A 25,761-nucleotide genomic window follows, 5' to 3' on the forward strand; every position below is an offset into this window, starting at 1 on the left:
TCTGAAATATTATTTTGGAATAATTCAAACTTGTTAGACATTGTTCTGAATACATATCATAGTTCATTGCCCACATATAAATAATCACCATCTTCAATGAAACTATTGAATTTAATTTCCCTGGAAAACATTTTCATATTTGAAATGTAATTATTGCTTTCTGGATATCCTTTTTCACCCTCTTGTGTATTACTGCTTTGCTCATGCATAAATACATATAAAGTAACATATATCAGAGTTAATATTCTGTCAACTTTTTATTATGTCTTAATATTTAGAATGGTGTAGTGGTTTGAGCAGTGGACTAATATTCTAGAGACCATGGTTCAAATCCACTCAGCCATGCACACCTACTGGATGATCTTTGGGAAGTCACACCAAAGGAGCACCGTAAAGCCCGTGGCGTGGCAGCTATGGTGCTCTTTGTAGGGCGCAAAAAGAAGCCACTTTTTGTGGATTCTTTCTGTGCTGTGGAAAGGCCAGATCAGGGCTGTGACATACGGTTGCTGTGGCCCCAATCTGGTTCTAAAAGAGGCGATCTGCACAGCCCCTAAGACACACTGAACTAAATGGTATATACTTTTGAACAGATATGAACAGTATTATGCTGTATGGCAGAAGGAGCTGTTCTAATGTGAGCTGATGTTGCACTTTTGCCAGGGTGTTGTACTTTTACATCTGAGCAATTTTAAGTGTGATGGTGTTTTGTATAGGTACACCTCAATTAACAAAGTAGATGTGATCCCAGGCATTACTTGTTTAACAGACAATAGGTTTGTATATCACAAAAAAGAGGAGCAGCTCAACATGGTCCAGTATTTTTTTTAAAAAAGTAAATTAATAGTATGCATACATGAAATGAAACAACCAAGTCAGGGAATGAAAACGGATTATCCAGACCCATGTCAGTCTGGTTTCAGGCCTGGTTATGGGACAGAAACTGCTTTGCTCACCTTGGTGATGACCTACACAAGGAACTGGACAAGAGGAGTGTGTCCCTGTTGGCTCCACTGGACCTCTCAGTGGCTTTCAATACCATCAACTATAATATCATTCTAAATCGCCTCTCTGGGATGGGGCTTGGAGGTACTGTTTTACAGTGGCTGTGTTCATTCTTGAAGGGTTGCTCTAAGAAGGTGGTGCTGAAGATTCCTGTTCGACTCCCTGTCTGTTGGCCTTCCACTTTTCTTATGTTTTCCATTTTGGTGTCCAGATTTACAGAACCTTTAAAAAAAAAAACCTGCTGGGGATAACAATAGCCAGGACTATAGTTTTTTGTGGGTTTTTCGGGCTATGTGGCCATGTTCTAGTAGAGTTTCTTTCTAACGTTTCGCCAGCATCTGTGGCTGGCATCTTCAGAGAATGCTTTGCCAGGACATTTCTGTACCACATATCAGTGCATTTAAGCACTCCCTAAGTGCTTTACAAAGTGTAAGCTAATTACCCCAAACAAGCTGGGTTCTCATTTTAGCAACCTCAGCAGGATGTAAGCCTGAGTTGAGCCTGAGCCGCAGCTGGTATTGAACCCACAACAATCTTATGTTTTGTCAGTGAGTGGCTCACAATACAGGCATTTCATCACTGCGCCACCAGGGCTCTAGCTGGTGAGGCAGCATTATTTAGTTTTCCTTTTTCTCTCTGTGCTACTGCTAAGGCATTCTTAGAAGAAATTCTGGAGACAGCGTATTATTATTAAAACAGAATCCTGTTGTTTCCCAGCTCAAACGTTTATTGAATTCTTCACTTCAGAAATACTCTTGCAACTCAATACTGAAATTCTGTGTTTCTCCAGCCCATCTTCACCACCTCTCAAGGTTGATGCTAAATAATAATAATAATAATAATAATAATAATAATAATAATAATATCCATTTAGCAAGATAACAGGGAAGCATAAAAAGACTTTGTAAAAAGGAGCTTCTTTGCCAGAGGCTTTGTTAACTGAGGTATGGCTGTGTCTGTTTGGCTAATTGCTTAGTAAATTCATTCTTATGTTGGCTCATGGAATGGTGGGACTTGGCTTAGGTGTGAAAACAGTGAATTCCAACTAATCACTACAGAGGCATTGAGGATTACAGGTCACAGCTACATAAATTGGGATGTTATTTGTTGACAGTGTGTGAAGATATGGGATGACATGCTGTCTAGTTCTGTGGATTCATTATTATTTTAAAGCATTCCCTGGCTATATTTAGAGATTTAATTTGGCTGAGCAAATAGAACCTGAATCCAGATAAAATTGTGGTCATGATGGCTGACACCACAGTGTGATAGATTTTAATAATGGGTAAAAATGTGGCTGGTGTTCCCTAAACCTCCTGGTGATAAGGCTGCCTTTTCTCTCCTAGCTTAAAGAATCATGGTTTGATTACCATAACATGTTTTTGGTTGTGCCTTCATGTCACACACTGTATGTTTAATTGCCCTGAGAGATCATCACAGCTGCAGTTGGTACAGAATGCAAACATTTGCTGTGCTTAGATGTAGCTCTCAACCAGAGTGAGGAACTGTGGCCCTCCAGATTCTCTTAAATATCCAGCTCCCACCATCCTGGTCATGTATCTCAGCCACTGGCCGTGTTGGCTGGGGCAGATTGGTGGGCCTTCAGCTGTTGGTCTGTGACCTAGAATTAAGCCAGAGTCACTGCTATTTACCAGCTGAGAATCAATGAATGAAAGGAACTAAGCCAGTGAATAAACATCTGTACTAGAGGAACTATAATTTAAACCCCCTTTTTTCCTGTGGATTTACCAAAGAATCTGTGCTTGTGAAGGTTTATTGGTGTGATTGCTTTGCTCACTAACTGACTTCACTACATATTCAAGAAACCCTTGCAGGGCATGCAACCATCCATGCCCAGCAGCCCAGTGTGTTCATGTACAAATGCCACTAAGCTCCATATTACTGACACTGCTATCTTTTTTAAATCAGGAGAAGGTATAGCACAATTCTGATTGGCAGGGGGAGGGTAGTGACTATGGTGTTCCATGGAAGAGGATTTAGTCCTATCCAGATAGGACAACTTGACCAAATTTCTTACCAGCTTCTTTCCTCATCTACAGCAATTTCTAAAAATGTAAAAATCAGAACTGTAATTAACTTCACGAATGAAATATTGCATAAAATCTAGCATCTAATGTCAGTAATACACTTAACTCTAATAAACAACCAACCAATTATCTTTTTTCAATTTAGTTTCTTGTTGAAATATTAATTGAAATGCTGGCATGTTTTAAATAGTCCTTTGAACCTCTGCCTTCCGCTGACACACTAAAACGTAATAATAATAATAATCCTAGGCCCATGCCTGATACTTCACTACTTTGAAGGTCTGGCTAGGACTTTTTTATAACAGCAAAAACTTTACTTGTTCAAAAAGCCAGCTCACTACAGATAAAATTTGCTGGTTTCAAGAACAGGGTGGATACCTATCATCACTTTGCTGATTCAGTATTTGAATGAAGGTGTGGGAGAAAAACAATTCTTCAGAGTTGGTGTATTAATTATTCATGGAAGTTGTGTGGGTTGATTGTGGATGCAAGCAGAAAGTGGATTAGATCAGCATGGGAAAACCTGGTAGATAAAGAGCGGAGCCTAGTAAACTCACAGGCAGGTTCTGTGTAACTGGAAATGAGGTGTGTATCTTTTCTATAACCAGTGTATACAAAATCATGAGAGTGAAGGAAGAAGATGATGAGCAAGGACTGAATTTTGTAGCCCAGTTCTGTGCATATTTACTGGGAGACAAATCTCATCAAATTCAGAGAGGCTTAACTTTCAGATAAGTGTGTTTAGAGCCTTTTACTACTTAGGTGGAATTTTCAAAGTAACAACAGAGATCAGTGTGTTTTAAAGAAAGAAAGAAAAACAGACTAGACTATACAAGCTAAATAGGGTATATTGTGGACCCGGACTCACTCATTATGAGGCACTATGAGGGTTGCCATAAATGAGGACCTCCAAACCGGGGGAAATGTAGGACAAAATTCTGAAATGTAGGACACTTTAAAAGTGTCCTACATTTCAGAATTAAATCGCTGGCGGCCCAGCGCCCTCCTTCCCGGCCTCTGCGGAGGCCTCAGTCTCCTCGGAGGCCGGGAAGGAAGGCGTGGGGCCGCCAGCGATCGCTGGGGCCTGTCCTCCTTGGCCTCCGCAGAGGCCAGGAAGGAAGGTGCGGGGCCGCCGGCGATCGCCGGGGCCTCTCCTCCTTCTTGGCCTCCGCAGAGGCCAGGGCCTCCCTTCCTTCTTGGCCTCCGGAGGCCAGGAAGGAGGGAGGAGGCTGCAGGGAGGTGGGGAGGTTGGTGCAGCTGCGTGCAGGAGGTGCCGCCTCCTCCGCCCCAGGCCTCGCTGCCCTCCTCTTCCTCTGCGCGGCGATGCGCAGTGGAGGAGGAGGAGGCCAGCGAGGCCCCGCGGGTTGCAGAGCAACCCCGCTGCAACCGGGTTTTTCCCGGTTTTTGGCGGCACCCGTGACATGAGCGGGCAGGTGCCGCCAAAACCGGGAAAAACCCGGTTGCAGCCAGGTTATGGCAACCCTAACTATGGGGGAGGACCTGCCTTTGTTTATGTATTTATTTCAAGGATTTATATCCTGCCTTTCTCCCACAATGAGATTCAAGGTGAGTTAAAATAATTTTAAAAAGAAAATATTTTTAAAAGCCAGAACCCACTGCAGTTTCTGAACAGTTTCCAAGGGCAGTCCCACATAGAGTGCATTACAATAGTCCAGATGGGATATAATCAAGGCATGTGTCACCATAGCCAGATCCAACTTCTCAAGGAAAGAGTGGTGCTGTCACACTAGTTTTAATTATGCAAATGTACTCTTGGCCACAGCTGAAACCTGGGCATCTAGGCTCAGATCTGAATCCAGGAGCACACCCAAGCTGCAAACTTGAGATTTCAAGGGGAGTGTAACCCCATCCATCACAGCTTTAATCTCTATTATGTTATAGCATTATTGCTTTCACATTTGTAAGGTCTGAATAAAGATCTAGTTGAATCTGGAAGATGAGGCTACCACCTTGGCTGAATCCACACTGCATAAATAATGCAGCTTGACACTGCTTTAATTGCCATGTCTCATTGCTGTGGAATTCTGGATTTGTAGTTTTGTGAGGCACCAGAGCTCTCTGACAGAGAATGCTATATATATCACAAAACTACAAATCCCGGAATTCCATTGCATTAAGCTGTGGCAGTTAAAATGGTGCCAAACTGCATTATTTCTGCAGTGCAGCTGCACTCCTCACCAAAGAAGTTGGTAAAAGAAGAATTTGGCACTGTATCCAGTTGGGCATTCAAGTCCTGCAATGAATCCAAGAACACTTCATGAATAAAAGCTTGACTCACTAAATCCTCTCAGTAAAAGAATCCAATCAATTTAGGAATTATGGCCTCAGAGAAAGGCTGGACTGGATGTGTCCTGTTTTCCTGTGGAGGAACACTGCACTATGCGGCATCCTTCCACCCCAAAAAGATTTGTGACATAAGCGATACAAGATAACGTTTATATGCAGTGTGTTGCTTACATCAAGATGGTGGCTCCCTGGGGGCCGCCATTAGGGTTCTGGAGCGTGTGGATGCTGCGTGCTCCAGAACCCTAGTATCGGCGGCAGCACAGAGCTTTTGGCCCATCTGTCTCAGGCCAATGTAACTAAATAGATAAACCTGTGGGACTTCACAGTATCATATTAAGGAATGTGATAACGTAGCTTCCTTGTGTTCATTCTCAGGTACCTCTCCACTGGCAATGAGCACAAAATACCCAAGAGCATTTCAGGCCTGTGAGGGCATTTCAGAACCAGCAGTATTAAACATGGATTAGGAGATTACAATTAGCTTCCCTTAGCACTTTTGAATTTAAAAAATGACAAAAGCACAAATGGAATTTTAGAACACTGTATGTACCAAACCAGACTGTTTGGGATGTTGAAGATCCCCAGGTGTGTGAAGAACTGATTAGCGATTGATCATTCCATATATCTTTCTGTTCCTAAGCTGCCTGCCTTTTCCTTCCAGTAAAATATATCAGTGTTAGCCTTTCAAAAATGCCTTGTATATTTTCTGTCCTGTCCTCCAGCAGGGCAGTGCCAAAAAATTCCCAAACTGACCTTATCTGTCAGCAGTATTTCAAGTCAGGCATGAAAAAAGAGAACAATTCACATATTTTTATTCACGTCGTGCTGTTTGTAGGATCAGTGAAGACGCACAATGGTCAAGCAGTGGTAACAACTTGTACTGACACAAGTCAAAAGACAGCATCTGTTTCAAGGAACCCGCATGAAGCATCCTCTGTTCTGAAGGAGAACAACCTGCAGAACTCCCTGAAGAAGAAGAAGAAGAAGAAGAAGAAGAAGAAGAAGAAGAAGAAGAAGAAGAGGAGTTGAATTTTACCCTTGAGACTAGTGGCCAAGCTAGGCTACCTTTTCTTTTGTGACCACACATCAATTAGTGTGTGATCACCCTCTCATAAATGTTTGTCTGGAATCATTGAAGGCATGATTCAAGGCCACTCAGAAGTATCCAAGAACCATCTAGGGGACTGTCACCTTAAGATTCCTCTTACTATTACCTAAGCAACTGGATCTGGACAGTTACTGGCCTCCATGTTTAGTTAAGCTTGGCCTGCCCTTATTGTCAGTGGCCTTAATCACTCTTAGGTGATAGTTTTCTAAGCAATTGGGACTTCGGGTGATGGGTGGCACTGATCAACAGGATGATGTGGAGGTTAAAGTGAATTGGCATAGGTTTGTGAGTCAGTTTTGATAAAATTATATTGAGATTGCCTATGAGTTTTTCAGCAATATTTCACTCATTGCTAATTACTGTATTCACATTTTGAAAAAGCCATGAGCGAGGATCGAAATGACTAGGCTGTCATATAATAAAACTTGCTTATCTGTTAAAACGTTAGTGATAAAATACCAGATTATCTTCTCTGTTTTATGTTTTTTAAACAGATCTGAAAACAGCTTACATGTTGTTATACATATTTTAACCACTGTCCATCTGTTTTTATTTTAGGTACACTCCACAGTTCATGAATGGAAGTCTGAGAACTCTTGCCATTAAGTAGCTGTGAAAATGGAAACCTCATCTCTGTTGTCATCTTTGCATGATGAATGTAGATCAGACAACTATCTTGAACCACACTACAAGGAATGTTACAGACTTGCCATTGATGCACTTATTGAAGGTGGTTCAGAGGCTTACCAAGACTTTCTTGCCAAGGAAAGATGTTCCGAGTTTCTGGCAGATGATGAGATTAATTACATATTAAACACTGTTCAGAAACTCCCCCAAAACACAGTTTATGCTACTGACAATACAATTGATGATACCTCTTCATCAGGAACGTATTGGCCTATGGAATCAGATGTGGAAGCTCCTAACCTTGATTTGGGTTGGCCTTATGTGATGCCTGGGATTTCTGGTGGTACAAATATCGAGTTGCTCTTCCATCCTCCACGGATACAACCATTTACAATAAAAGAAACCATTCGAAAGATGATAAAAGAAGCAAGAAAGGTAAGTAGTTTCAACGATTAAAAAGAATGCCCCCTTTTGGAAGTTCAGATCTAACATAATTTTTATGGGAACTTTTTATCTACCAGTTTGCTTGAAACTTTTACACACAAATGGTGAGTTTCTGTGAAAGACCTATGAGGTCCATAATTCTTTCAAGGGAACATTAAAAAATATTGACAAGAAAAAAAATGTAAATGATCAGTTCATATAACTGGAAGGGGGGAGTTACCAATTTAATTTTCATTTTTTAAAATTTGCCCTGGAGAGAGGAGTGATTTAGATAAAAGGAGAAGAAAGAGCCCACAATAGTAACTCCCTGAGTTGTGAATAGATGCTTTTGGGCTGATCCATAATATAGAGGGGAAGTGGAAACTTTCAACAAACAGCAGTGCCAGGAGCGGAAGTATGCTGCTTTTATACAAAGGAAATTATATTGGGAGCTCCAAATTGGCCCCACACTTCTTTATTTTCTTGAACTATGGAAAGTACCTGTACATCTTGTTAATTTCCATGGGGGAAGCATGTGTTTCTCAAGCAGTGCAATCAATGAGATGTAAATTTGATTACTGTTGGTGGAAGATAAAAGCAGTCAGCTGAAATGTAGCAAGAGCTGAGAAGGCTGTACTCTTCATATGTTCTGGTATTCATTCTGTTTTGCTGGTCCCTGATAAGGTATATGAATGGTAACTTCGGAAGGAACAAATGTCACTGTATTCAGATTGGTATTAATAACAGTTAACTCTACAAGCTGCACAATTGCGCTGGCAGTGGCTGTTCAGTTTTGGCTTTGCAACTGTATTTATTTAATTTATATCCCTGGCACAGGGTGCCTGCTTCAAGTGTCTGTACTTCTGGTATTTGAACTATTATAAACAACTATATGTTTGTTTTGGTAAAATGCAATAAATTATTGGTATAACTAGCTAGTACAACAAAGACTTAGAGGTTTATTGCACACCTACCCCCACTCCGTTATGGGAACTGGAATGGGACTCTTGGGGCTGCGCGCGACCTGGAAAAAACAGATTTTATCACACAGCGAATTGTCCTCAAAATGGCCCCATTCTGTCCCCCCGCACCAAGCCATCCCCATTCATTGCTGAGGGGTGCCATTTTCCTGAATCGGAAGACTTCCGACCAGAACATTAAACAGCATTTTGGGGCCATTTTGAGGACAATTCGCTGTGCGATAAAATCCATTTTTTCCAGGTCACATGTGGTCCCAAGAGTCCCCTTCCAGTTCCCATAACGCAGGAAAAAAGGTGTGCAATAAACTTCTTACTCAAGGAATAATGAAGTGTGTAATTTTTTTTCTTTCTTCCACTGTATTGTTTTTCTTATGTTTAATCCTCCCTTAGTCCACTTGATGTAATATTTTAAAAGACAATGCCACATCCCTTTCTTATGTGTTGTTACAATACGAGCATAACTTTCTCCCTTCCTTTCCTTCCTCCCACATGATTTTAGTTTGTTTCATGGGGGGGGGGGTGATAGTGAACAAATATGCCTTCATTGTCATGATGCAATTAGATCTTTCTGGTGAAATACATGAAAACTCGGTGAGAACAGAGTGGATTGAGTCATTATTTATTTAGATCATTGCCATTAATTTAAGAGAACAGTGAGTGGTAAAATCGTCTTATGCTATGACATTAAGATTGTTGATCATTTTGACTGTAATTTGAGTTAATGCTCCATCTTAAAAACAGAGAAGGAGATTTTTTTAGTCTTGTACCTCACTATCCATTTATCAGTGGTTTAGATTTGTAGGTCCCTTGAGTTTCATAGCAGCACACTAGTAAACTATGTAAATAACACATCTGTTTTTTTGGAAAGTTCTTCAAATGATTCAAAAGCCCTTTAAACCAGCAAAATTTCTTTCTTAGTAGAGCACATGTAATGCAATGTAAGGTAAACTAAAGCATATTTGCAAGCCAATATCTATTTTATTCTGTGTACTATGTTGACCTCTCCATCCCAATAATTTAATGTAATCTATAAATTGGCGCATTTGAGGAAGCTTAAGAAGGCCTAGGGTTGTCAAGGATGAAGACTGGAAGTTCAGTTCATTTTCTCCACCTGTGAGGGCCTTCTCCTCTGAAGCTGTAATCAGTGTAATTAGTGGAGGAAAATTAGTTGAAACATTTATTCCTTGATTGTAAATTGCATATATGAACACTCTTCTCTGTCCTAAAATTTAAACAAATTATGCTTTTATAGAAGTCAGATAAAAGAGATGGCATCCATTGTGGAAAGTTAAAGAAAAATAATATGAAGGAGACTCCTGAAGGATTTTTTTTTTTTTGAAAAACAAGAACCGTGGTAGTAGAGTAAATAAATAAATTTCTACTTATTCTATATATTCAACAAAAAATATTTTTACATGTTACTTTTGGACAAGGCCCTTCAATAACTAGAACTACAGTACTTTGAAACAAAATGACTGCCAATAGCAATTATATAATTAATTGATATAAAAACAAACAGATAATTCAGTTGGAAATAGCCATATTTGTTTTGATCAGTATGCATACGGGTATTGAATCATCTTTGAGACTGGGAGAAAGAAAGAAGTTGGGAGCATACGCTTTCAATAAGGCAATATAAAAAGTTATTACTGCTGACCTGGACGCTCCTGAATATTATCCATTATTTTCTTTTTCATGGCTGAAAAGCAAGCACAAACTTGAGCTTCAATATATGGAAATAATAGGCATTTTACAAAGACTGAATGAATAGGACTCTGAGTGCTGCACCTAGTGCAGTTTCACAAATGCTGCTGCCTGTGCAACTATAGGTCATGTAGATCATATCTTCAAAACCTGATCCAGCTTGCAGAAACACATCCCTCCTTTCTGAAAACCATTTGAAAATGGATTTCAGGTCACCCAGGGATTAGATAGATACGAGCGTGAGCTGTCTTCACATCATCTATATAGAACATTTTATGCAAAGTTTGAAAACAGTGGCTGGACTGCCATGTTCATGATGGGTGCTGTTATTTCCATCCTTTTTCAGAAACTAATATTCCAATGGAGAGTTATTTCACAAAAATAATGGATGAGACAAGGGAACGGGTTAACCTTGAAGATTTACCTCTTTTTAAAGGCAACTCTCAGTTGAACAACAAAGATATTAGAACTTCTGCTGCGGCTGTTATCATTATCATTTCATTTTAGTTACACGTTGTATTTTCCTGAAAGCTTGGGCTCAACTTGTAAAAAAAAAAAATAATTACAGTTATTACTGGTATATCAAAGGAAGTCAAGAACAAGAATCTATGTGTTATGATTGAGAAATCTTTTTAAAAATCCATTTAAGAGAAAACATAAAGCTCTACAAATGACAAATAAACATAAATTGATATATCCATACTTACTCTATCCATTCTTTACTTTGGTAGAACTATTGCCTATATAGGTAGAATCTCAGACTCTGCTTGTTCCAATAAGAGTATTACTTAATGAGCCCCTAAAATGCCAAGTTCCAAACAAACTGAAATTCCTAGCCTCTGTTGCTTTGAAATGTACAATTGCATATTGCCATTAAGATGGAAAGTACAGTAATAATCTTTCAAATAAAAACTGTCTTTTGCATAGACATCTGCACTGTACTGTTGTGTTGTGTTGTGCTGTATGACAACATTCTATAATTCAACCAGTAATCCTTTCTTTTCCTGATAGGATTAAATAGAATTTGATTGGCTATTTTATATGAGTGCAAGGGTTGTAATTTGATGCATAAACATAACCTCATTTAGTTTTACTAATTAACTGCTGGGATATCCACATGTGGCAGTCAACATGTAGCATATCATTGTTCTATAAGTAATGGAAAAACATCCATAATTTGTTTGAAACATTCCTTAATAATAGAGGGAGTGGATTCAGCTCTACTTCCAGGCTTGCAATTTTCTTGATAGTAATTATAATCATGGTCCAACATTGTTTTATAGAGAACACTACCACAAAATAGGCTATGGACAAAATGTCCTACTTTGATTTCTGTGTATAGCTTAGAGACCATTGGAATTTTAAAAAAGATAAGAGGGTGATTCAGCTGTACAAATCTTGTAGAAGTTCTCCTGTGAATTCACATCTAATATATAGTACATTCAAATATATCTGCACATATCTGTTTCTGGTAATCTAAGGAAAAGGAAATATCTTTCGGAAATATTTTCCTTGTAACAGCTGCAACCCTCCCCAAACAAGAAATGAGTGGCTCGCTCCATTTCCCCCCATTTCTTTTGTTATTTTCCTTAGGATCTGAATATGGTTATCATCAATAGATGTGAGGAAAGCATTCCTAAATATCTGATACCTATTAGTTTGCTTTTACATCCCATTTCTCCCCATGTCCTCTTCTGCATTAATGGAAATCATTTCTGTTATTGCAGGGTTAATCTTATATCCTGAAGCTTTACCAAACAATCCTAACATTTAGCCATTGGAATTTCTTAATACAAATATGATGTTGTCTGTACACAACATAAATTTGATTTTACCCTTGTTTACCTTACAGTATGTTTTATCTTGCTTAATCTGTTGTGTCATGGTGTATTCAACATGCATATGCTGAGTAGTAATGATGAAAAAGAACAACCTTATCTACCTCTATGTTGTAATGTTATTAAAGGGAGCAAAATGTCACCAGTCAGTATTTTAGCAATTGGGGCTGAATAAATAAGCTGAAGAAAACAAGGAAAAAGATGGCCAGATCCAAATATTTTCAGAATAGAAGCGACAAACTTGCATTCAGTGAAGTAAAAAGCTTTTTGCACATCAGTGTAAGAAAGCAGACTAATATAATAATAAGATTTGTATAAATTTAGTTACATTCTTAACATCTTAATTGTGTATAGGCCATTTTTCTGTCTTACAGTCTGCATATTTACGTTGCCAATGATTATTCTATTTATTGACTATACCATGAGACTTTCTTTGAAGTTTAATATGACATTTCATATTGAACCTTTGACAGTGTAATATTGCCAAGAAAGCAAACCCAAGAATGGGTTTATCATACCTGCTTATTAAGAGGTGTACAGTTCTGATCTTATTGAGCGTCACATCAGTTTTATTTTCTTCTTTTAGAAATGTTGCTGTATTTGTATGGAATAAACACACACTAAGTGTATAGCATCTAGAATATGCTGATGCATATGTAGATTAGACGCAGTCTATAATTTTGCAAAGGCAGGATTACAGAGGTACAGTACAAATCTGCATATGGCAGAGCCCCTTCTGAAATGATGTTCTATGGTTGTTATCTGTTCCTTAGACTAAAGAAAGCATATCTATAGGTCAGCTAGGACTGGAAAACAGGTTATACTAGTTCAAATCCGATTAACTCTTATAATCTGGACTGTTCCAGCAACTGTGTCAGGGGTATCACTAAGGATGTTTGGAGAGTGTAGACTGCACCAGGTGATACCCTAAGTGGGGGTGACACCACCATTCCCTAAACATCTGCCATTTGGCAGAAATGGGCTGTGGCATTCACTTGTATTCCTTTAAAATGCTGGAGCTCAACAGAAGAGATTATGTGAGTTGGAGGAGGATCGTGGAAGGAGAGATGAGAGATCTCAATGTTTTTTTTTAATTCAAACTGTAATAATAAGTCAAAAGGACACTTTTTCTTTCTCTTTTAGAGAGCTCTAGTGCCAGAAGAAACTACAAATCCCAGAATTCCATAGGATGAAGCCATGACAGTTAAATCAGTGTCAAATTACATTAATTCTGCAGCATGGTAGCAGCCAGTTTCTGTGCATAAGCAGATTTTAAAAGCAGGTCCCCCCTATCCCTAACGAGATGGCAATCTTATTTACTATCAGTCGATTTGTACTCTGCAGACAGTCTGCGTCCTGGAAAATGCCTTTACCTTGTTTGCAATTTTTTTAAAAAAAATGTTTTGTTTTAATCATCACAAAACTTCTGAGACACAAAAGAAATGCTATCTCTGACGTGACATGACAGAGATACAAGTCTATGCAAGAACAAAGTTGCCTGTGCTTTTGTTAAGCTCCATAGATTTTATTAAGCAGATTTTAGTGTTAGCATAACAATCCATTCAGTAAAAAAATAAAACAAATGTTAAATAGGTGAAAGGAACTGCTTTACTTTTGCATTTGAAACTTAATAACATGCAGCTTTATGAAGTCTAGTTATATAGTATTCTATTATGGGGTGTAAAATTCTGCATTTGTGTTAAAAGGAAATATTTTGTACCCAGAAGGAAACCTGTTGCTGGAAACAGATATGAAAGAGTGGATGAGGAACAGTTTTTCAGCTTTTGAACAGTTATCTTTCTCAGCTATCTTGAATACCGTTTAAGGATAGACCAGAACTGTCAGAACAAATAGCATTCATGCTAATATTTATTTAAGTACAGATAGGTTAATATATGTGAGGGGGGAAATGTAGAAATTATGTCTATTGGAGGATTCTGTCTGTTAGCCTGAAGGATGCCACACATACACACACAGAGACAAAAACACACACATCAACTTATCTTGTTACAGTGGTGAGCATGTTGCTTGTGTATGATTCCCTGGGCTGCATTCAGAAATAATAGCAAGCTGTAATTCAGGAGAATTACAGCTTTTGGGGCATGAGCCAGTTTGGACATAAAAGTTTACTTCATGTTTTGTTTTCAATTTTATTTTTATTTTTTTAGTTTTTGACAGTGGTGTGGGAACTGCTGCATCTTTGGCTTCTCTTTCCCTAATAAGCTAGAGGAATATTCCATTGTTTGCTCTAGGGCTATTTCTCTGGCTTGTTGTAGAAAGATAAACCAGAGTACTGGCTTCTGTGGGGTTTTATGTCACAGACCAAAGCTCTGTGATTTGTTTAGCTGCTCTTGCTGCAAAGAGGTGCATTAGTGAACTATATGGACACAATAAGCCAGAATTTGGGCAAAATATGATGCACTGAGATGTACAAACACAACTACTGCATACTGGCATGTGTTTGTATTATTAGCCTAGGCAGCCATTTTCTTTTATCCTACACAGGCAAGTATTTGTATTTTCAAAATTTTATTTTAAATCATATTTTTCTGAATCCAGATAATGATGCTTTTTGCTTTGGTAGGATGCAAATTATACGATGCAAAGGTAAGTTCAAACCAAGGGCTGGGATGCTCTATGACAAGAAAAAGAAGATATTACAAAATCAGGAAGAAATAAAAAGATGTAGGATGCAATTCACAGAAGAGTAATATAAAAGAGATGAAAAAAATGAATGAAACATGAAATGAAGAACCATACAAAGATGAACTCCAAATTCTAAAAAATGAGGTGGAAGCTGCAATAAAGAGAATTGGGAGAAATAACTCACCAGGAAGAGATGATATTCCAATTGAACTGCAGAATCAACTCTACCATTAACTAATGTATGTTAAGAAATATAGAGAACAAAATGGTGGCCAATGGACTGGAAACTATCAATATACAACCGCATTCTAAAAAAAAAAAGACACAAAAAGGAGTTGAGATAATCCATCTCCTGGTGGCACAAGTTGGGTCCTGTAGCTGCTGTCCACTTTAGGAGTGGACTGTATGGTCAGTGCAATCCTAACCTGCTTGCAGCCAGAGTGGACTTGGGCTACTCTTTTGCGCCAGTCTTCTTCAGCCCATAGACTCTAATTTATATGAAGAAAGAAATTCCAGAAGTTTAAGCAGGGTTCAGGAAAAAGGCACTAGGGATAACATTGCAAACATATAATGGCTAATATAGTGTACCAGGGAATTCCAGGAAAATAACCAGCACGTTATTTATAGACTACAGTAAACCATTTTTGACTGCCTAAATTATGAAAAGCCATGGATAGTTTTTAAAGGGAAGTGCCACTACATCTACACAACACTACATTAAAGCCCTGGTGGGGCAGTGGTTAAATGTCTGTACTGCAGTCACTCACTCGGAAACCATAAGGTTGCAAGTTCAGTACCAGTCAGGGGCTCAAGCTCAACTCAGGCTTGCATTCTTCCGAGGTCGCTAAAATGAATACCCAGATTGTTGGGGGCAATTAGCTTACACTTTGTAAACCGTTTAGGGAGTGCTTAAGTGCACTGATAAGTGGTATAGAAATGTACTTGCTGTTGCTATTGCTACATCTGATAGTTCTGATGAGAAAACTGTACTTAGGACAAGAGGCTACTGTTAGAACAAAATATGGAGAAGCAAAATGGTTCCCAATTGACAAAGGGGTCAGGCAAGGATGCATTCTATCGTCCTTTTTGCTCACTTGTATTGGAAAATTTATGAGGATCAGGTCTAGATTCAAGAGGGAGGAGTGAAATTAGGAAGAAGGGACACCAGCTACCTAAGACATACAGATGACACCATTATACTAGCACAAAACATCACAGACTTGGAACAATTACTAAGAGAAGTCAAAAATACAAAGGCAGGCTTACTGCTGAATTTAAAGAAAACAACAATGGAAGAAGGAAGAGCCCTCCCTCCAATCCATCTGCCTTGGTCCAGGCCTCAGAGGGAGAGAAGAACCACTGGACCTCATCCCCTTTCCCTCCACCATTCCTTTCTCCCTTTGTTTCGTGTCTTTTAGATTGTAAGCCTGAGGGCAGGGAACTGTCTGATTAAAAACAATAATTGTAAGTCGCCCTGAGAGCCATTAGGGCTGAAGGGCGGGATATAAATACCTAAATAAATAAATAAAAATCTGTGAAGGAACTACCTAATTCAACCTAGACAACATCTTGGGACTTCTAGAATTCACTTCCATACTGCCCATACGTTAAGAGTTAAAAGTTCCCATATGTTGGATCAAACATTGATCAGAATGGAGACTGTAGTCAAGAAATCAGAAGACAAGAAGCCATGAAAGCTATGAAAGAGCAAGGCAAGATGTTGAAGTGTAAAGATCTACAACTGAGCATTCAAGTCAGAATTGTCCAAGCCATTGTATTCCCCATCACCATGCATGGATGTGAGAGCTAGACAATGAAGAAAGTGAATTAGAAGAAAACTCATTTGAAAGGTGGTGCTGGAGAAGAGGGTTGAGGATATTGTGGACTGCCAAGAACAAAACAAAACAAAACCAAATGGATCCCTAACAGATCAAGCTTAACTCTTCCCTGGAAGCCAAGATGATCAAACTGATGCTATTGTATTTTGGCCACTTCATGAGAAGGCATGACTCATTGGAAAAGACAATAATGCTAGGAAAAGTAGAAGGTAGCAGAAAGAGAGGAAGACTGCACACCAGATGGATAGACTCAATCAGGGAGGTCACAAGTACAGTGAGCCCACGCCATACACGGGCTCATTATAAGTGGCTTTCAGCATACACTGAAGCTGCCCGGAAGATGGCGTGCGTGCATTGCTGCGTGATGAGCACAAGCCCCATTATATCCAATGGGGCTTGCAAATGGTGTGCGTGGCTGCACAGTGCGCACACACCTGCACAGCAAGCATGAGCCTGATTGGATATAATGGGGCTCAAGCATATGCGTTTTTTGCTTTACACGGGGGGGGGGGGGGCAGAACGGATCCCCCGCGTAAAGCAAGGGCCCAATGTATGAATTTGAGGAACCTAAGCAGAACAGTAGAAGATAGTGGGGTTTGGAGATGTCTCATCCACTAGATTGTCATAAATTGACTTGAGGGCAACTAACAACAACAAACAACATGATGCAAATAGTTTTTGTCTTCACCAAAGGGTCTTCTTTGTATTCCCATTCTTCCACTGCTTATTGTATGATAGGTGGCCACATCAAACAGAGCCTTTGCGACTTCTAGGATTCACTTCCATGGGAGTCCCATTTGGGTCAGTCACTGGTTTTAGGTGTTTACTTTAAACACGGCTACTTTAGATGATTTTATTTCCTTATTTTTCCCCCTGTACCACCTCTGTTCTAATATGGCACTCAGGGTGGCTCATAATGCAATCAGAGCCAGTAATATTAGCTTAGGTTCTTGATTTTACGGTTCAGTTTTCTTCTATGTTTTGGTATGTCTTCTCCCTTTGTACTTCTTAAATTTTAATTTGATTTTAAAGAGTGTTTAGTTTCTACATTGTTATCTGAATCTAGATGCCTTAACAAAAGAACAAACAAAAAGAAATCAACCACACTAGTTCAGTCTTTCATCTCTCTTCAAAACCTCCTTTTGAGATTATTTCGAAGAGATAGCTGTGTTAATCTGTTTCATTTTTAACAGGAAATGGTTTCAGGAGGCATCTATAACACCTTTATGATTAACTTATTTGTTTCAGTATTTCAATCCACATCCACAGATACACTGACAGATTTAGTACTGAAGTCACAGATATATTGTCAGTTACGTGGATTGCAAGTTGGATAAGAGTGAAATAAAATACAGAAGGATGCAATTTGTAGCCTGGTCCATAAACCCTCAAAGAATTGTATAAGCTGTGACAGGTCTGTTAAGCAGCTGGTCTGTTATTCTTGATGTGTGAAATGATAATATTATTATTATCATCATCAAAATACATATCATGAATATATATATATATATATATATATATATATATATATATATAAAAATACAACAATAATTGTTTCACAAAAAAATGTGAAATGCTCTTCTAAGTTACTGCCTAAGATTTACTCACAGACTCTCAAAAGCACTAGTCTCTTTCCCACCCAAAACCTAAAGTAAAATAGAGTGCGTATCAATATCTGTTCTCCCAGCACTTTCATAGGGAAAAAGAAATAAAATTGGCTAGAGATAAAACATCTAAGGGTGTGTCTATACAAGGGGAAAGTCTCATGCTCACCTTGAGTCTGGTTTGATCAGTTCAGATGATGTATGGCCAGTTCTGCAGTTCTTTTAACCTTTCATCCAACTTAAGAAAACTTGCAGGTTACTCTAGAGCTTTGAGGAAGCTCTAGTGTGATCTTGGTGTTTTTGAAGTGTGGACAGCTGGCTCAGGTTGGATTGGGGCGATCCAGATGTCCACACATCACAAACACTGTCTAGGACAGATTGGTGCTGGACACTGCCTCCTTCACTGATCAGCACTGGAAAGCCTCCTCAGGGGCCGCTGCTGCCTCGCTTGCCAGGCAGTTCCCTGGCAGAGCCTTGCTGGCGATACTGCTTCTGCTGAGGTCAGAATGGGGCATCTAGTCATGAGATTAGCCATTTACCAGGAGTGGGTAAAGCATCCGACTGACTAGACAGCAAGGGAGCTTCACCTCACTTTCATGCCAGTATGTATGGTGATCACCTAGAGAATCCAGGGCAGCTCCAGAGCATAATACTCAAGACTGCACCCATATTATTTCGACCTCATTTGCCTTTAGAATTACGTTTTCTAGCATTATAAGGAAGGATAGAGAATCATTGGTTGTCTTCCAAGTATTCCTTTGTAAATTTCTCTGTTCTCATAATGCAGTTGTAACTCAGTCTGCAGCAAAAATAATACTCCCGTGGAGGTTTGCACAGATATTAGGAAAATATAGAACACTTAAAAAATTACCTGCACACAGATATGATGAATTGCATCTGAGTATTATCTGTCCTATTTTGAATATTTTCAATAAATAATTTGGACGTTAAACATGGAGGGTTTTTACTGCCCATGTAGGGACCAGTGTACAGTAGCTCCTATTTAATTACAATAGGATGCATTCAAACCACCTCCTCGGACTGATTTTTTTTGGGAGACCTTTCATTGGGATTAACACACAGCTGTCGCCTTACAATTTTGTACTGAATACTTTTGCATTGTTTCTAAAACAATAATCTTTGATAAAGTCTCCTTGAAACATGTAGAGAACCATATGTATTATATAGCTGTCCTCTTTTCATTGTTTTTACCAAAAATTGCTTTATCTTCAGACAGCTAAATTAATTATATTTTACTGAATTTAAATGCAGGCACATATACAATTGTATCCTGTGTATTTGGGGTTCTGTTGTATATTTTGGTAAAAATAGACAGCAACTAGCAAATGTGAATGTGGAGTTCCATTCTCAGTTCAGGAATAGTTTTTGTCCAAGTAGGAATGATTAACTAGGCTGCGTCCACACTGCAGAAATAATCCAGGCTAACACCACATTAACTGCCGTGGCCCAATACTTTGGAATTCTGAGATCTGTGGTTTGTTGTGTCACTAGAACACAGGCCAAATGTCTCCTCAAAATAGTAGCCCTAGTGAGTTTGTCAGGAAAGTTCATTTTTGTTGTTAGGATGATGAAGCCGGAAACCCTGACCTTGTACTCTTATGACATCAAACTTGAAGGAAATCAGAAAGAATCTGTGTTATGAATTCATGGTTTCTTGCCTTCAAGCATACTTTGTGCCTCTGCAGTGATCCTCTGTTCAGCTGGAGCAAAGCAGAGCCTTTTTAGACACAGTGGAAATGTGAGGAGGGTGTAGGTGACTGGGAGGGTCATAAACTTCCTACATTCCTAATTAAAACCTGAGAAGAACAGATGTACTGTGTAGATTCCTTTCCACATCACTGAAGAGCGAGGATTGCAAAGACAATCCATATCTGCATATAGTTGTATCCATGGGTGTGTAGAAAAAGCATGATGTCATGTTACCTATTGTAGCTAAGATCTAGGGGTCAAGCAGATGGGCAAGAAAGAGCAGCCCAAAGCTGCTTCCTCTGAGAGTGGGCCGAGACCCTAATGACCGCACTACCCACTCCCAAGGCGGTCCGCCTGGTCATGCCACAATCACATGGCACAGCCTCAAGCCATGCTGCTGTTTTGTTTTGTCTTTAACTTTTGCCCCCACCATCCATGCACACCATCACAGGAACACACTGCCAGTGACTGCCTGCTGCCTAGATCCCATTGGATGGCCGCCCCTTTTGATCGTGCACAAAGTTGGACCTCCACTGGGCATCGGAGCAGAGGTGTGCCCAGCAAAACACTGGCAATGCACAATCATGCCCCCCCCCACATGCCGCCTTCACCCCCCTTCATCCTGTGCTCCATCTTTGACTATCCGGTTTCTGTATGTTGTGATTATTGCCATTGGAAGTGTCACACTTTCCCTTTTTTGGATTGTTGCCTGGACGGCCCAGAACATTTTCTGTTCAGGTAACTTGCTTAGACCCACACTTTCTGTTTATAATTACAACTAAGCAGATTCAAAGGTTTGAAATGCTCTTTAGTATTTACCTGTCAGTCTTTTACTGTTATATCAATTTATTTTCTGTTTGGACAAAAGAGTATGATACTGGCTGCTTTGCAGTCTATGAGCATTTCTTTTTGGTTTCAATTCATTGAAAACTAATTGTAGCCCTAGCCATTCCATAGAGCAGCCTCTGTGGCATGTGAGGAACAAATGGTGGTTATCTGCTTCAGAAATTTTTATTCTGACATGGTTTTATGTTCACCAGGGGTCAGAAAGCTATTTGTTATTGAATTTCAAGAGATCAGATAGTAGCCGCAGCACCCTATAATTACAGGCACCACTTGAGCGAGTTATTTTTCAGATAGCATGCTACATTGCTAGAAAATACAACTTATCATCTCTGTGTATTCCCAGCCCAGTTTCTATTAATTTTGTAAGTTATGTTCAGAAATGCTTTTCACTTTATGCATGAAAATCTCTCTCTGTTGGCAACATTGGCGCGGTACAGACCACGCAAAAGTGCTGTGCTGGTGGCAATTTTAGGGTTAGGGACTGCGCGGCAACTGCACAGTCTCTAACCCTAAAACGTGTTGGCGGCAGAATAACGGTGGTGTCCTGTGTATATGGGCACCACCATTATGAAATAATGGATGCATAGCATCCACACATCGCACCACGCAAGTTATGTCACAAGTGCACCACTGGCGCATTCGCAATGTCACTCCGGCAGCACAAAAAGAACCCAGTTTTCTTTTTACTCTGGAGTGACGGTGCACAGTTTGAGGGCTGCACCATCCCTCTGGAATAAAAACAGGTGCCAGCAGGCTGCCGTTTCTCAGCGGTCTGTACTGCGCCATAGACACTTTGCAGATATATATGTATATGTATATTTGCCTTATATTGCCAACGATAAGTCGATCTCATATATAAGTCGAGGACATATGACCCCATGGATAAATCGAGGCTAAAACTAGGGGCATGTAACAAAGGAGTTAGAGGATGACGAGAATAGAGGGGGAGTCATTGCTTCCAGGACAGATTATTGTATGTATTCATATATAAATCTAGAAATTTTAGTCAAAAAATTGACCCAAAAAACCTGAGTCAGTTTATCCATGGGTCAATGTAAGTACTGTACTTTAACTCATATTGACCTGAGGATAAGGCAACTTAGGTTTTTGGAATCAATTTTTGACTAAAATTTCTAGACTTATGAGTATATGCAGTATATGAAAGAGAGACAGAATGGTTCAGTGGTGTGAATGTTGTACTTTGACCAGGGTTCGAATCCCTACAGAGCTGTGAAACCCACTGGGTGATCTTGGGCAAGCCACACTCTCTCATGCTCAGAGAACAAATAGTAATGGCAAACCCCATCTGAAGAAACTTGCTCAGAAAACTCCATGATAGGTTCGCCATAAGTTGGAAATGGTTTGAAGGCAGACACCAACAACAGATGGGGAAAAAAAATCTATTTTGCAACATTCTTAGGTATTGTAACAGGTCTTTGCTGGAAAGGCATTTAAAAACTGTATTGTGCTTTTTGTTAAAACCAGCCAGGTCACAGGTGTTAAGTGAGGATATGTGGGACACATTATATGCTGATTCATTAACCAATTGTGCATATTTTCAGCATGCTTCAAATAAATTCTGAGTTTCGCTCCCATTTCAGTGGGAATTGTTTGTGCATGGTTACAGGCAGGCACTAGACAGTAACTTTTTCCTCAGGTTTAAAACAATGTTGTTGCTGTATAGGTGCATTTCTCGTACACCTAGAAGGAAGAACCTGACAATGAAGAAAGTCACCCTCCACCCCATAGTATAGAGTTGCATTATCTGCCATTATGTGGTCATGACCAACAGCTAGAAATTCAGCTCTGTAGCTATGAGGGCTAAGGCATTTCTCACTGGGCATGAAACACTGTGACAAAAGATTATAAGAGCAAATCAGGAGTCATTCTCATTCCAGTAATACCTGCTTTCTCCCATTACGTAGCTACGTCCAGGTTTACATCAACTGTTACAGCTCAGGGAGAGTGTGCTGTTTAATATGTCTGCATTGAACCTACTCATTTTAAAACATAGTGCAGATGCAAGCCACTCAGAGATGGGCTTATAAAGACTTCAGCAGATGGAGAGAGGATTTAATACTTTCTTCCGCCTGCTGTGGTGTTTACACACAAAAAAATGCTCCTTTTAATCTGCTGTTTACATTGTGGGAGGAAATGATGCCAGGAGAGGGAAAGGTTGCACTTCTTGCATGCTAACTAGGATCCTGATAATTGCAAGTTACTTCACTGGTTAAAGTAACTTCTAGACATGTATATCCCACCAGACTGGCCCTGTGTCTAGGTTTCCATGAAACATTGCTACAACTTCCACAGTTGTCCAGGTTGGCAGAGCCTGAAAAGAGATGGATCCCAACATCTGAAGGGCCACATAATTCTGTCATTACCTGGATGCTTCTAGATTTACATCCAGTGGTGCTGCTCAGGGATAGTAAAAATCTGAATATTCTCATATTACCCCCCACCCCCTCAAATCAGGGGGATGTAGGAGATTGTCCCCATTTCAGGCTCTGTGATGCTTGCATGGTGATCAAGGTGTTTTGTACCTTCATCATCATGCAGAGAGAAGAGAGCTTATGCTAAATTTTTAATTGATATCTACCTCTAGTATGGCAGTTGTTTGAGTGTTGGACCATTACTCTGGAGGCCAGGATTTTATTTTCAGTGACCTTGAGGAAGTCACATGCTCTCAGCCTCAGGGGGACCCAATGGCAAACCTCCTCTGAACAAACCTTGCCAAGAAAACCCTATGTTAGGTTCACCATAGGATTTCCACAAGTGGGAACATAACACAACAACAGCAACATCTTCAGTAGTGTGGGAGGTCACTCTGAGAGCATCTTTTTGTGTTAGATTTGCATGATAGCATGGAAACTGCCGCCACATAGTTTGTTCACAGAGCACTGTGAAGGTGATATGAAAAAATCCAATCCACGGAGGATAAAACTGAGTAGTACTGCTCTCCATCCAAGTTAAGTTGGCGTGATGCTGACACAGAGAAATGATGTCTCATGTACCCTTTCTGTATGTACAAAGACTTCATTATACATTTCATTCACTGAGCAGCAAAGAAAAGAGCTTTCCAGCCCTACCAGAAAAGGGAAAAGGACTCTCAGGCCCGTTACAGACCGCCCAAAAGGTGCGGTCTCGGGCCGCTGCCGGTTGCAGCACGGAGGAGTCGCAGCAGCCAAACCGCGTGACTCCTCCGCACTGCAAAGAAGAAGCGCAAAAATCGTGCTCCTTCCGGCAACCCGGAAGAGATGCCGCAAGTGCCAAAGCGCACACTTGCGGCGTCACTTCTGGGCTGTGACGTGCGGACGCAGAGCGTCTGCTACGTCAAAATGGTGGTGGCCGTGTGGAATGGCCGCCGCCATTTGTTACGGACTCTGGAAGAGACGCCCCTTTTTCAAAATGGGACGTCCTAAGGATGTCCCTTATGGCGGTGTGTAACGCGCCTCAGGCTGTATCCCTGTATCAACTTAGTGAGAGTCATATCTGGGTAAATATGCACTGTATTTTGGTGCTAGCTTGTCTTCATATGTCAAACTGAGCAACTGGCAGGCAAACAATAATGAAATAGTTCTGCTAATAACTCACTTTGCTCATTGTGTGGATACAATCAAATTTATAGCATTAGAAAAATGATATGGCTAGTGTTAAATGGAACATAAAAGTCATTGCCCTTTAAACCAGTTTTGACTCTCTCTCTCTCCTTGTGATGTACACAGTTTTGTAAAATTGCCCCTTGCTATGAAAACCCATAGTCAAAAGGCTGAATTCCAAGTTAACATGGGGAAAAGGACTTGTATATTTCAAAATGTCATTTTAGTCATTGGACACATGGAGATTTCAAAACAAGTCAGAATTGAAATTGCCCAATAGCTTTTGCTGTACTTAGAGCTGCTAAACCAGGGGTAGGCCATCTTTTTGAGCCAGGGGCCGGGTTGCTGTCCTTCAGACAACTGGGGGGCCGAAGCCAAAAAAACAAATAATTAAATAATTTTTTAAAAAAATTAAATATATAAATAAACCAGGACAAATGTAGGACAAAATTTTCAAATGGAAGACACTTTTTTTTAAAAAATGGAGGACACGTGAAAAAATTTGCTGATTTTTTAAAAAAATGTTAATATAAATGCATGTTTCTGAGGCTTCTATAGACAATTGCCCCCCAAAGGCCCCGGCGGCAATCGGCAGCAGGACCGGGCTGGGGCCGGTCCCAAGGCCTCGCCGGGCCACATCCGGCCCGTGGGCCGCAGGTTGCCTACCCCTGCGCTAAACAAACCGTGGACCTTCTGTTCATGGTTTGTTTAGTGCGCTGCCCAACATGGTACTCAAGCCAGAATGAAAACCAAAAAATGGTCCAGGAGAGAGGCACATCAGAGTGCTGGGCTGTAACAATAAACCAACTGTTTATGAAATGTATGTTTCATTTGCTGAAAGAGAGATTACACAGCATGTCGAAGCATGTTGCTCATAAGTAAGAAGACATCATGTTCTTCTAAACTTTTTCAGAAAGTGAGAGGATTAGCTGCCAGAATCAGTAGATTTATAAACTTGGGTAAAATGGCTGGAATTCACTCAGACACTTATAAATGCATAGAGTTTCACAACTGTGTCTGGTTCGTATTCATTATTCCTACTTATTCCCTAATTTAGGGTATACATAGGAAGTTTCCCAGCCCCCACTTACTGAGTGGCAGCTGCTGTTATCAATGGGGCCAGGGGGAGGTATATCCCCCTGTGAATTTGGAAGGAACTGACTGACATTCTCATGCCCTCCATTGCGTGAGCAATCTCTAGTGTGAGGGGGAATTGTATCAGGGATTTTGCTTCTGCCTGTGACAATGGAGGTTGCTCACAGGAGGGAGTGAAAACACCAGTCAGTGGCTTCTGATCCACAAGGGAATAGACCTCCCTCTTGATTGCAGTGTGTACTGCCTGGTAAGTGGGATTTAGGGGGGTCCAGCCAGGAGGCAATAGGTAGCTACACAACTATTAAGGTTATATAGCTACGTAATTATACAAGATTCTAATCATTGTTTTTAATTTGTCTTTGGAATAAAAAGCTCTAATTGTGGAG

At 40.1% G+C, this 25,761-nt stretch overlaps 1 protein-coding gene across 2 annotated transcripts in view; it reads left to right on the forward strand.

Annotated features, from left to right (window-relative positions):
• SACK1B (scaffolding CK1 anchoring protein B) overlaps positions 1-25,761 on the forward strand; it is a 111,238-nt gene that overhangs the window by 53,208 nt on the left and 32,269 nt on the right. For both annotated transcript variants that reach the window (XM_089528580.1, XM_089528581.1), the window contains exon 2: positions 7,024-7,527. In XM_089528580.1, the coding sequence (XP_089384706.1) occupies positions 7,084-7,527 (444 nt within the window). In that variant the 5' untranslated portion in view covers positions 7,024-7,083. The remainder of the gene's footprint in view (positions 1-7,023; positions 7,528-25,761) is intronic.

This window comes from Sceloporus occidentalis, unplaced genomic scaffold (assembly GCF_023333645.1).
Source record: "Sceloporus occidentalis isolate IW3139 unplaced genomic scaffold, rSceOcc1.0.p SCAF_6, whole genome shotgun sequence".
Classification (NCBI taxonomy): Eukaryota; Metazoa; Chordata; class Lepidosauria; order Squamata; family Phrynosomatidae; genus Sceloporus; species Sceloporus occidentalis.